The sequence below is a fragment of the Zosterops lateralis genome, assembly GCF_965231275.1.
Source record: "Zosterops lateralis genome assembly, chromosome: 20".
Taxonomy (NCBI): domain Eukaryota; kingdom Metazoa; phylum Chordata; class Aves; order Passeriformes; family Zosteropidae; genus Zosterops; species Zosterops lateralis.
The window spans coordinates 7,267,100-7,281,217 of NC_139780.1; the positions used below are offsets into that span (position 1 = coordinate 7,267,100).

The 14,118-nt window shown below is 39.4% G+C and overlaps 1 protein-coding gene across 3 annotated transcripts in view; it reads left to right on the plus strand.

Moving 5' to 3' along the window:
- Positions 1–269: 269 nt before the first annotated feature.
- Positions 270–14,118, plus strand: part of DENND1A (DENN domain containing 1A) — a 150,091-nt gene continuing 136,242 nt past the window's right edge. For all 3 annotated transcript variants that reach the window (XM_083875634.1, XM_083875632.1, XM_083875633.1), the window contains exons 1-2: positions 270–384; positions 6,233–6,303. In XM_083875634.1, coding sequence (XP_083731760.1) covers positions 368–384; positions 6,233–6,303 — 88 coding nt within the window. In that variant the 5' untranslated portion in view covers positions 270–367. The remainder of the gene's footprint in view (positions 385–6,232; positions 6,304–14,118) is intronic.

The following is a 14,118-nucleotide window of genomic DNA, read 5'->3' on the forward strand; positions in this document are numbered from 1 at the left end:
CTGGAATATCCCCCGTGAGGGAGACTCCACACCTCTTGGGACAATCTGTTCCAGTGCTCGGTCACTCGCATAGTGAGTGAAGAAATTCCCCCTCGCGTTCGGGTGGAACTTGCTGTGCATCAGTTTCTGCCCTGCGGCTCGGCACCACGAGCAGAGCCCTGTCCTTTCCCCGCCGGCTCCCTCAGCCGCGCACAGGCGGCCGGGCCCCGCCGCACTACAGCTCCCGGCATTCCCCGCGCCGTGACTCGGCCGGGGCGCCGCGGCGCGGGCCGGGATGGAGTGAGGGGCGAGCGGCGGACAGAGCGCGGCCCTGCGGCCCCCGCCCGTGTCTCGCTCCGCCCCGGGTCTATGCGGCCCCCCGGAGACCATGGGATCCAGGATCAAGTGAGTGCCCTCCGCAGCTCTCCAGCTCCGCTTCAGGCCCTCGGGAGAGAGACGGGGATTGACTTCCCTGCCCTCCCTGCGCTCCGTGTGAGGCCGCGCGGGCGGGACCCCGCGGGCCTCGGCTTGGGCGATAAGGAGAGGGAGAAGGAAGGGGAGAGAGCGCTCCCTGCCCCGCGGGCCGGAGGGACGGGCAGGACGGGCCGTCCGACTCCAGCTCCGGCCGAGATCCCGGCGGGACCCTGTGGCCCTGCCCCGGTAGAGGGGCGAGAGCCGACCCTGCCCCACACCAGCCTGCCGCCCCTCCCGATCTCAGCGCCGGGCGGGGAGGGCAGTGCAATGTTATCGCCGCAGGCCTGAGGGAGGGCGGGGGTGCTGTGTTGGGAACATCTTCATTGCCAGCACAGGCGACGCCTCTTCGGGGCTGTGGAGGGGTCGAAGGAGTGCAAATTTCTTAGCCCAGGTTAGAGTGTGCTGACAGAAGGACTACGGTCTGGATAGGAGATAGCCAAAGTGCATCAGCGAAGGGGTTTGGGGGAAGGAGAGTGATGCAAGTGATTGATGTACTGGGCCTGCAGATCCATGCCCTCAATGTTTTGGTGGTTTTTTTTAAATTCTCATAAAGTTGGTGGTTGATTTATTGGTAAGCCTTGTTGGTATGTTTGTTATAGTCACATTAAAATCTCAGTTCATTTGTATGCCATTCCAGGAAAATTCAGTTTCTCAGATACAGGTAGAGGTGTTATAAAGCTATTGCCAAGCAGGGAGTGCTGACATCTCTTATGTGTGAAACGATTATAGAGTGGAGAGACCCAGGTAGATCCTGTTTTATTCAGCAGTTTCAGCTGGTGCTGTTGGGCAATTGTTTTTCCTTCTTGAACACAGTGTTGTTCAGGATTAAATTGGCCTTTAACTTTTCACTTCTTTTGTTTAACTTGAATACAAGACTGGAGGGGACATAATTTGTGTGATGACATATCTTCATGTTCCCAAGCCCATAGGCTGGATATATGAATATGTGTCTTTTCAGCCAGATGTTTTAGGAAAATGTAAGCAGATAATGAGTGTTTGTAATAATAGCACTGTGGCAATTGGTTGGTTCTGATAAGGAATGAACCTTCCATCCTTCCTTAAGCATACTGTGGGCATGAGTTTTGCACCTTTTTGGAGTATGTGTTCTCAACTGTTGCTTGAGAAATTGGTTAAATTCTTACAGTCAAATACAGGTAGAATTGAAAGCTTGTAGGTATTTTGGTAGCAGAGTAGGCTGTAATCTCTCTTTTGCACCTTCAGACCCTGCAGCAGTCACCCTTGCTTGAATCACTTCAAGATTATGATCCAAAGTGACTTCTTATGATGACCTTACCTTAAATCTGTTAAAAGGTTGATGCTTACTTTAAATGCAGTTTCTTTTGTGTGCACACTGAATCCACAAGCTGCTTGCCATCTTTGGGCTTGTGTTTGCTGATTGGACTTCAGTGTCTTTGAGTAGACTTTGCTAAATGAGAATGTCATCAGACAGGTGAGATGCTCCAACTAGAAACTGGTGTCAGGGAGATGTAGCTGTTAGAAATACTTAGTGCAGCCACTGGGGTTAAGTCTTTCAGTGTGAACTTGTCTTTGGAGACTGCAGATAAAACCCATGTCTTTCCCAATCGCCAGAGTAGCAGAGGTGATAAACCCAGGTAAACATTGCTTTTCATTCTTCTTGGACTTTGTGAGAAAGCATTTTGTCCACTGAGTGATTAAGCAACTTTGCCTTGAGCAACACTTAATAAACTGCTTTTTTCCACTTTGGACAGAACACAGTGCTCAGAGTAGCGTAAGGATAAAATTTCAAAACAGTCTTAAAATATATAGAGTGAGAGAGCCTATCTGAGTAAGAGGCTTTTCTGGTCTGCCTTTCTGAGCTGGATGTTTAATCCAGCAAAGACTTTTATGTTGGTAAGTAACTTCCTTATTGGGACAGGTTGGAAGTGTGAGTGAGAGAACTGTTTGGTTACTGGGTAGGGTGAGGCACATCTCCTTTAGGGCTTTAGTATGTGCTGGAGCCCCAGTAAACATCCGGCAGTCAGATCCCTTTGCCCCCAGTAAACATCCGGCAGTCAGATCCCTTGCTTCTTGCAGGAGATTGATAACTGTGAGGGATATTAAACTGCTTGGCACAGGATCCCCAGCACACACTGTGATAGACTCTGCATGAAACCTGGGCATATCTGTCAGTTACATTTCTGATGGGTGTATAATAATGAGTCATTTGAGTGAAAGGTTGCTTAGAGCAAAGTATCAGTAGCTGCATCAGACTGAAGTGAAAGAAATCAAGGAATTGCCGGCAGTCCTGTAAGCTTTTGGCTTCTGTATAGCTGCAGGCAAAAAAAAGCTAAATTGGGTGTTGGGTTACAGTGCTGGGTTAATCTTCTGTCGGGGCACGTCTCAGGGAACGTGCCAGGCACTCTGTGCCAGCCAGGTGAGGTAGGACAGGAGCCTTGTTAACCTGCTGCTGTCACTGCTCAGGAACCTTTGTACTCCATGGTACAAGACAGAAAGGATTTCTTATTTATTTATCTTAAATAATGTGTCAATATCTATGTGTTCAGCAGAATGGCATTGCACTGTAAAAACAGTTAGCATATCCCTTTCCAGAGGTGTTTGTGTTTCACTGGTGACACAATAGATGCCAAGTGTACATCTGGGAAAGCTTTCAGAGATTTAACAGAACATTTGTTATATACTAAGATGAAATATTATCTGCCTAGGGAATACAAGGCAAAAAAAGTTAAATATATGGAAATTAATCAAGGCTTCAGTTGTAGTTTCTGAATTGAATTAGTGATTACAGGTTTCTGCCAATAATTTATTTTCTGCAAGAGTTGAGCAACTAAGCCTCGTTACAAGACAATTAATTATCAGGCAGCGTCAGACTCCTCTCTTATTCCTCAATTCTTAAGCAGAATGATACTTTCTGTCGTAAGTGCTATTGCATTTTCCTATGTGTACAAAAAAATGCTCCTGACAGAATTGAAATAGGCTGTAGATATGTAAAGTATGTATTTCCAGCCATCCAGCTTTGGGGAAGGGCTTGATTTAATTTTATTCTGAATAAATCTCTTACAGTTTGGTAAAAACTACAATTTTTGATCATAAATGGTACATAAATACCTTATTTGAAATATCTTATTTCAGTGTAAAATTGAATTTCGTATTGATTGCTTTGAAACAGAAGCTATTTCTACATCAGAGATTTGAAGTAATTCAGACAACTAGCATTTATCACAGAAGTATTATTTTCTCATACAGCTTCTTCCTAAGTTTATGTTTACAAAGAAGTATTGCATTTCCTTCTGAAATTACCTAATTCTAAAATAAATGAGGTACTGTGTATTTTTGTATTTTGTTTTGCCTTTGTGTCCTATGTATTTTTTTTAACTACATCTTATTGTTCACTTGCTAAGTGACCATGGATCTGTCAGTGATTTTTGGGAGGAGGGAAATCTTGCTCTGTGTGTTCAAGGCTCTTGTGCTGTGGAGGATTGCAGGGGCTGGAGTTTCTGTGTGATGCACAGGTGACATTGGAGTACAGAATACACATTTCTGATCATGTTTATGCTGTATTTGCAAACTGTATGAAGTCTCATAATGACTCGTTTCTGTAATGCCTCTGAAAAGTTGTAAAATATCCACAATCCAACAATGACCTCATTCTCATACTGAGGTGTTGGTTGTTGAATACAGCCTTTAATACTGAGTTTCTCACTTGGGAAGGCTACTTTAATTTCAGTGTTCATAGAAATAAATGGACGTTTGTCATGGAAAATTAAAATACAAAATGTGATGTCTTTTTGTCTGAGAGTTTTGGCATATAGTCTGTGCTCTTGCCAGCTGTGTTTCATGGTGCTTTCACTTAAGAATTTGAACACGGGTTCTAACATAATACTAAAAAGGTGTTTGTTGTTTTAACCATTAGCTGTAAAAATAAAAAGTTTATAAACTTTTAATTAAGGCAACAGGGTGCTAAAAATAAAGACACAAACAAGGAGGGTATGATAAGGCTGCCCTGCAATGTGTATGAAAGGAGAAATACATTTCTGGAGCTCTGTGGGTATCATTCCCTTCTCCCCCAGTCTGGGACTGTTGGAATGGAGCTAAACCCCAGTACTTGCAGGTTTTGTGCTGCAACTTGATTAGCACAGTGAGAATTATGCAACTTTGGTTTATATTGCACAATAATAGCTGACTTTGGATTTCTCATAACTTATGAGTGTAGTTTTCTGAAAAAAACAGCTACTTAAGACAAATCAGTTGGGAACTGGTGGCAAATTAAATTACCATTAACTGAGTTGTGAACCATTGTTGCTCCTGAGAGGTGCTCTGTAAAACTGAGGAGTGTGATCCTGTGCTACTGAAAGCAATGGTGCCTTTTCTATCAGTTTAAATAGGTGTGGGGTTTGGCTTAGAGCCACTCAAGTTAGGCCAAGTGGGCCTGTGGCATGGTTAGAAATGTTTTCCTTAATCCTTTTGGTGTTAAAGTAGGATTAAAAATAATAGAAATTCTCTGAAGAGTTAAGCTGAACTCCTTGACATACTTATATGTTTGGTTTGAAATGTTGGGTAAGATGAGTTTTAATTTTTTTAATCATCATTCAGTTAGGAATTCTAGCACATATATTTATGGGGTTTGTCATTATTTTTGTCCTTAGATGTAAGGCATTTACAAAATTCACAGGTAAATTACACCACTGGAATTTTCTAATGTTAGTTTGCATTAACAAATAGGAGACAATATTATCACTATACAAGCAGTCATAAATTTGGAAGAGTAATTATGCAGTTTTGATTCTTGATTTAACCAGAAAGTCTAAGAATAAAGTGTCACATGTTTAGACCTGCAAAATCCTTATTTCAGGATTACAGTCTCTTTAATCTCAAATATATATATATATATATATATATATATATATATATGGAGTAGCTAAAATTGTTAGTCAGGAATTAACTCAAAATGTTCTTTCTTTTATAATCACTTGCTGCCTTTACATGATCATTACAAGATGTAATTCCAGAGCATCACTTAGAGAGTTAAGTTAATAAGAACTGAAAATATACTCTAAATGGTTTGTATGGTATGGTATACTCTAAATGCTTGTATGTTTTGAAGTAATATCATTAACTTTTTACTGTTACTACTGGTATATTTATAACTCTTGAGCAAAGTAAATCTCTTTTCTCAAGCATCATTTACATCTTGTAGCTCAAACTGATACGGTTTTTGACTGTCACACTTATTTCCACGCATCTGGCAAATTTCTGGATTCAAGGCTCTGGAGTCTCATGAGACCAAACCTTGTGCATTTGTAATATTCTCCAGCATGGCCTTTTTTTTTTGACAAAGAGGTAGAAATATTTTGACAGGTATTAAAAAGGGGCACTGTCTTCACCTAAATACAGCCTCTTAAGTTTTTCAGTAGTGTGTGCAGAAAGTGATTTTGCCCCTTCTTGACTGCAACTACTTTTTTTCCCCTTTTCCTGGGCAAATAGATGTCATGAAGTTGAACTCAAGGGTCACAGTAATGAAAATGTGAGTCTGGGTGCTGTTTGTTCAGTGTTGGACAATGTGACTTTTCAGTTTGGTGAAGTTTCCAAGACTTTTTTTTTTTTTTTTCCTGAGAAAAATCCCTGTATTTAGCACCTTACAAAGGTCTGATGAGAAATCAGCCAGGGCTGTAAACCAGGAAATGGAGATTCTCTAGTTGTCATTGTACTGTGTTCATGCTGAGAACCCTTTCTGACTGCCTCATTGCAGGTGCACTAATACCAAATTCTCAGTGTGTTAAATACCTTCCTTTTGTTTCAGACAAAATCCAGAAACTACCTTTGAGGTGTATGCAGAAGTGACCCACTCAGGAATCAGCTGCATTGGGAAAGGTACTGTTTTGCACTGTAGTTCTACCTATTTATTGGCCAAAATTATTCTTTAAATTATATATTGTGAGATAATGAAGTGTATTTAACATTATGCTGTTCTAGCTTGAAAAAATACCTTAATTACTGGTTCTGTGAATCTTTTACAGTTAGGACTAACAATGAGAAATTTATGTTTCTGTACCTGGTTATGGACAATTTTCAGGTTTCTTTGACTGTTTTATCTTTCTGTCTTTTAAAACAGAAATAACTCTTTTCTTGATTAGGTTGAAAAACTAAGTGCTTTTTTCAGATTGGTATTTGCTGCTTATGTAAAAAAAGGGTAGTTTTAAACCAAAAAAATACTCTTAAAAAATCTTGTTTGGAATTTTACTTCCTCTTTCTTATTTGTCTACAGAAGTGTTTTTATCTGCTCCCAGAATTCTTGCTTTGGTTGTATGACTTTATCTGGAAAGTAGGCGTGGATACAGCTTATGATTTGGTTTACTGTTTTTACTGTTGTTATAAAGTCATAATTACACAAATATTTTTCTATAATATTATTTTTGATAACTATTCCTATGTTTATGGTAGAGAAGTCCCATAACTGCTGAAACCAACATGCAAGTACATTTGGGAATTCTGGATTGCACTTCTGTCTCACCCAAGGAAGTTGATCAAATAAGCAGGAGAAGCAAAGGTTGCAATGCATAATGCCAAAATTTAATTCAAGATACTCTTATGAGAGTTCAATCTCTAGAATGGTACAAAAAGGAACTTTGTCAAAATGAAATAATGATGATTAATCAGCATATACTTAAGTAGTATTTCTTTTGTCTTTCATTAAACAACCACGTGTGTTGTAGATACGGTGTAATGAACCAATAGAAAAGATTTTTATATTTTATAGACTGGAAAGCCACTTTCCTCCTTTTATATCTGATTTGTTACAGTCTGTGAAAGTCAAATAGCTGCAACTCCTTCCTTCTCTGCCAAAGCCTCCATAGGAGTTGTAACTGGAATACAGTTTTGGCTTGTCCTACTGCTCTGTGCCATCACAACTATTTGATGTAACTGCAGGAGCCCTTTTAATAACTGGTCTTTGTTTCGGCACATCTGACCTGGATTCTAGTGCCAGAAAATCTGAACAAATTTGACCATAAACATTACATTGTACAGTACTAGTGTCTGGGTATAATCTTCTCTTTGAAGTTTGTTTGCATCCCCCTGGAGGGATTAATTCCCTGCTGTGGGAAGGTGGGTTAAAAAGCACGGAAACTACTTTACAGGTTTTTAATTGGAGAATTTAGTATACATTTTGTTCTATAAACCAACTGATTCTATGGGAGTTTCACTTAGTTGTGTTTTTAGGTTTGTTGTATGCACTTGTAGGTGCAAAATCTTCAGAAATTCTTTTTAGGGAGTAAAAAAAGTTTTAAAAATTGTTTTTAACTAGTCATATGTTTTGAAGTTACTGTCTCTGAAGAATCTTTTAAGAGACTTTTGCCAACCAATTTTTTTTATACTTGAGGCATACTTTATTCTCAGACACCTTAGATTTGTGCATACCCAAATATTTTGTCCTTCTGTTCTGAATGTTGTCTGGTTCTCTGCAGTGTCAGCTGTATTTAACAGTTGTACTCTATCCCAGGCAAATCACCATTCCAGAAATACACACCTAGAAACCTCCACATGGTCCGCATCCACTTTTTGGCTGTCTATTCCATGTCAACCCCCTAAGAATACAGATTAACTTTTCCTTTTTTTTTGCAGTCAGAGAATGTATGTTACATGGAAAGGAGCAGCTACTGTTGAGAAAAGTAAAATGCATGAAAGTTGTATAAGAAGCAAATTATCAGACAGGTTTAAGCTATTTCTCCCCATTTAATTGACCCCAGAATTAACTAAGGCAGCTGTTTTTGAAGTTTCTGTCTACTATAACAGTGCTCTTGATACTTAAAAAGCTCTTAATTCTGATATCAATCTTCTTGGTCTTGAGGAGCAAGAATTGTTGCAAAGCTGTCACTGTCCTAGTGTGGGGGATTGTCTGTCTTGTGAGGTGGTAAAACTTGCCTCTATTTTGTTATTAAAAAATTTGTGTAGCTGTCATGGATTCACCCCAGCTGGCAGCTCAGCCCCGTGCAGCCGCCTGCTCCCCCAGCCCTGGTGGGATGGGGGAGCAAATTGGAAGAGGAAAAGTGAGAAAGCAGCAAAGGATGTTTGCCATGTGACTGTGAAATATCAACTGGAATTTTAAGCTTCAATATATTTCAAAGTTCACAGTCAACTGCAGAAGGGAAAAATCTCTTCTGGATTCCACGAAAGACACCAATAAACTGGACCAAGCTCAATGGAGGATGGCAAAGATGGTGAGCAAGCTGAAGCACTTCAGTGTGAAGAGACAAGAGTTCTGGAGGAGGCTCCAGGGAACCTGAGCAGCAGCTTTCCATACCCCGGGAGTTCATCGGGAGGAGGTATCCAGGCTTGCCAAGTGATGAAGGAGGAGGACAAGTTTCAGGCTGAATCAAGAGGCATTCTAAGGGAATATGGGGAACCTGTTCACCATGAGGAGTCAAGTATTAGACAAGGTCACAAGAGATGTTGTGCATCTCCATCCTTGGAAGTTTTCAATACTGAACTGCTTCAAAGCCATGAAGAACCTGGTCTGACTTCCCACCTGGCCTCTCTTTGAGCAGGAGGTTGGACTAGAGACCTCCTGAGGTCCCTTGCTGCCTCAATTATCCCATAATCCCAAGATTTGATTCATGGAAGTGTAAGTTTCAGGATCATCTGGGGAATATTTTGTACACTTAATAAGGTACAAAGAGAAAAAATTCATTGAAACCGAAGAAGTTGAAAAAGCAAACATTGTTTTATTCCAGTCCAGGCAGAACTTTGCCAAACCACAGTGAAATTTGTGAACTGAGAGTGAAAATGATCGCTGGATCAGCTTGCTGTGCTCTCACTGTCCTTTCCCCTCAGGATTGTTTAGAAAGAATGATTGTCTGTATATTTTTGGCACATGAAGTCTTTGGTACATTATATAATTCCAGCATTCAGTTGTATTTAAAGGTCGTTTTTGTGCTTTTCTTTGTTGAATTCATAGGTCTTACTCAGAAACTTATGGGTTTTTCTTAATTAAGTAAATGTGATGTCGGGTTTTTTTTGAGAACTGTGAAGCAGGATAGCTGCAACTCTGACTGGCAACATGAAGATGAATATTTCTTACTAAAAATATATTTCCTTAGGAGTAGACAACACCATACCATTTTTTTGCCTAATGATTGGTGTTTCAATGGAAACTGGAAATTCCCCTTTCTGAGAGGGGACATATTTTTCTTGTTCTTTCTTTTATTGCCAACATACCTATAAAAGCTTTTCGTGTTGTCCTTAGTGTCTTTGGCCAGATTTATTTCTGGCAGGGCTTTAGCTTTCCTAACATGATGCCTGACTGTTCGAGCGGTTCCTCTGCATTCCTTCCAGGCCATGTTTCCCTACTTCCACCCTCTGGAAGCTGCCTGTTTGTATTGAGTTTGTCCAGGAGCTCCCTGTTCGTCCTTTGAGGCCTCCTCTCCCCTGATTTCCTCTTTGTAGGGATACATTGCTCCAGAGCCTGGAGCCTTCTCACCAAAAGTGAGAAGCTGCAAACTAGAATAGAAAGAACAGAGTCTGTGTTTTTACAGTGACGGTACATGGAATTTATCTAGTGAGAAATCTGTGTTGTGTGTGTCAGGTATAAGTATGTCAAGCATAGGAACTTTGCAAGTCTAATGCTTCTCACCAGCTCCCACACATTTACTTTCAGAGAAAGAGGGGAAAATAACCATGGTTTTATTGTAAAAATGAAATATTTTAGGGAAATATTGGCTCAGATTAAAACTAATAAGTTTTGTGTCTCTGGTGCATGGCCTTCTCTCATGCATTGGAATTGTTACATGATGTGGATAGTTAAAAGCTTTTTATGAAATACTGCTATTTTACTGTATTTCTTTTCCTATTTTTAATCTTTGTCTAGAGGAAGGAAAAAGCATTTTATAAGGCTGTGAGTTTTGTATTTGTCATGGCACTCCATAATACTGAAACTTCACAGAAGTTGAAGTAATAAATGACAAAGAATTTGTATTGTTATTTTTTTACAGAAGATAACTGCTTAAGCTCACTTAAGTACTCCCGTATATCCAGTTCTATGCTATTGACACATTGTAGAAAAGTGCATTGCAACTATTTCCTATGTTTTTACTCTCAGCCGGAAGATTGTTTTGTGAGGGTTTTTTGAGATGCAGAAGTAGAAAGGATCTCCTAGCAAATTTAGTTTAAATACCTTTATAAAGAAAGTGAAAGCTTACTATTTGTGAAATTTTTCTTTTAACTTTCAAAGCACTTTATGATCTTAAAACTGCTGCAGATCGTTCATCAAAAATAGGATGTGACAAATTTAAGGCTGTTGCTGGACCTCAGCCAAAGATTCTCTCTTGTTAGAAAGGGCTGTGAGGAGAATTGTAGTCTGACTGTCACACTGTTCATATAGCAAAAGAGAATTTGTTAGTCTAAAGTAACCGATCAAAATAGTCTCTGAAGTAAGAGCATTTGAAAGTAAATGCTCACAAGAGTAAAACACCCCCTACACCCCTGTCTGGGAGGACGTACCATGCTTTTGTGTGGGGTTTTTGTGTTCTTGCCAAAGCAGACATTATAAAAGTATGTCAAATCTGTAGCTTTACCATGTAGTGTGCCAAAAGGCCTTTCTCTCCAAGGACCTCATCTTTCATCTTTTTGTGAGTGTAGCATAAATTCTTGCTGTGTGTTCAAGGAAAAAGCTGAAATGGTTTAGTATAGCTAAAGGATTTCTTTCTGAGTGTTTTTTAAAAAACCATGATAAGTTAGAAGCCTAAACGTGACCGCATGGACAAAGTGTAAGTACGTTAGAGTTTAACAAATGTTCACTGGATTAGGAAAGGAAATGTAGTTTATGCTACTTCTTTTATGACAGAATTTAAAAGGTCTTGCTGTAAGACTCTCCATGTGCTTCTTTCTTTTCTCCAAAACATACCGCTAAGTTGAAAAGGGAGATGAATCTTAGAAGGAAACTATTAACTCCGAGGTAGTTTATCATTGTTTGAGTGAAAGGATGAAATTTGCATTTGAATTGGCTCCTAGAGTAGCATGTACTACTAATCTTGTTCCTACTAGAAGCTTGTGAGTAGTTTAAGTACTTCCTTCTTTACTTTTCATGTTCTAGCCTTGGGTTGTAATAGCTCTTTCCCTCCCTGCCCCCCTTCCCAGTAGATCACAAATGTATAACTTAAACTAATACAAGTCCTTAACTCTACTGGGAGAAGTCACAATGTACTTGGGCCTTAAAATTATTCTACAGTTGTCACTGTGGTTTCTGTGGTGGGGCTATCACAGGTAGAGAGAACTAGCAGCTTTCTGACTCTGTCAGACACACTGCTGCTCCTTACCATTATCTTTTGTCATAGATTATGTTACATAGCAGACCAGTGCCTCCTATCCTGATGAAGGATTTTCTTGCATATAAGCAAAGTTACTGGATAAAGATTAAGTTAAGTTAAGGATTAAGTTAATTTAAGAGTTGGTCATTCGAAGGTTTGTAAATCTTACCTATACACCTCTCAGAGCAGCCTTTTTTTTTTTTTTTTTTTTTTTTTTTTTTTTTTTTTTTTTTTTTTTTTTTTTTAAGATGAAAGCATTTTATTGGTTCCAATCTGCCCATTCTGTATTGAGAAATAGGTAAAATGGTGAAGGTTTAGAAATACCAAAGGAAGTGCAGAATTCAGGTTTCTTTCCATTAAATAAGGGCTTTCTGTTAAAGGGCCTGGAATTCCCGTACCAGGAGTTTTCCTATCCCATCTTTACAGTGTTGTGTTGCTACCCCAAACTTCCTAAAGCAGGATTGGAAAAGTAACCAAACCTAAGTAGGTAGGTGGTATTTGGGAATTCTAATTCTCCTAAGCTGCTGCTTTGTTTTTCTGTTTCCATTTGATTGCTTTCCTTCTAAGTACAAACAAGGTGGAAGATTTTAACAAAGAGCTTGCTGGGACTGCAGTGTCCGGGTAAGTCAATAGCACTGTTTGAGCTGTTTTCTGTGAAGACAGTTCACAGTTTGGTTTTTACAGCATAAATGGAATGCAGAACTCAATTTGAAGAGACACTCACGAAAAAAATACTAGAATCTGTCATTTTGCAAGTCATCACACATTTTATCTAACACAGTTTTAGGCATGTTCTTATCTGATAGTACTAGATTTATTAAACCCCCAAACCAGTAATATCAAACCGAATGATTTCAATTTCAAACCTGAGTGTTTCTGTGTTGCTGTGGGCTATTTTGTGGGAAGAGAGTTCTTTGGCCTTTTTGCTTCATGCTTTAACTACTTCTGTCTACAGTCTTTCCTATTTCACAAGTATTTACTAATCTGCAGTATATTGCTATGCTGGCACTGTTTAACTAGACAGAAAAATTCAGCACAGAAAGTCTCACTCACAAGACTTTAAACTCTTTTGTTGATTTATATTTTTTTTAAAGGAGCTTGACATCTTCATCAAGTTCACAGTGGGCTTGCTTTGTTTGCTTTCTCTTGAATGCTTGATAAGATTTTTCTTCTATTGTTTTGTGCAGCAAGGACAGAACTTGCCATGGCTGAGGTGGTTTTTTTGTAAATCCACAATATGGTCATTGTCTGCTGCTGAATAATTGTGACTGCTTTTTGTACAACCAGAACTAAGGCTTTGGCTGTGAACAGATTCCTTCTTAGCGTGAAAAGAGACTAATCCATGTAAATACAGCCCCAAAATAAAGCTTTACAGAAAAAGGGAAAGGCTGCTAAGCAGGAGGGCAGAGGTCAGCAATTTAACCTTTAACCTAACAAATAAGAAGCATGAAAGTTCCCGAATTGGTTTACAAAGGCAAGCTCCTGTGATCTGTCAGTTTTTCTTTTCATGATAGAGTTGGGTGAGAAAACTGACTGACAGCTAGTGCCTTTTTAACTGCAGGTTGGAATTAACTGCTAAACTGAAACTTTCTTAGGGAAGGTTTTTCTAGTGATTTGAACAAATTATTTTCATTCACTAGCTATACTTAAGAGTTTTTCGTGAACTTATAGATGAATTTGAGTGGTTGTTCCTTGTAAAGAGTTCTTGAAAGGCTCGATTTAGATACCCAATACTACTGAAACATTTAAGATTTCAGCATTAGAAGCATTTTAGAATTTGGTGAAGCAGTTGTTGCAATTAACTCTCTCTTACTGTGCTGCTTTAAGAGTAGAGGCTGCTATGTCAGTAACTACAAAGAGATTGTACTTTGAACAGAGTCCAAACGTTGATGTTAAAGAGGGGTGTGTGTGTGTGACTTTATTTAAGGGAGTAGTTTTAGCTTTAGTTCATTCTCAGTCATAACCATTTGCGAGGTGGTTTGTTTTTTGGTTGTTCTCAATCACAACAGGTAATCTCGTTAATGAGTGTTAACTTCTGCTCAAAGCTCAGTGCATCTGCAATCAGCAGTTAACCTAGATACAGACATTGCTGTAAAGAACTCTCAACGCGAGTGTCATTCAGGTGAAAAAGGAACAAAGTAGTAATGACTTTAAAGGAGACTCCCTGTAGATTTAAGAACAGCGACTTTGGGTTGTTCCTTTCCCTGAAGTTAGCGCGGACCTCTAAGTGGCTGACTGGTCCATCCACAGTTGGATGATGCTTCTTATGAATGTTTTCAATAGAAGCACTGGAATTCAGAATTTGTCTCTGTCTTTAGTCTGTTGTCATGTAGGTTGGTAGTTGTAGCCGAGCCCTACAAAGTACTTTAGAGCACTCAGCAGAGCA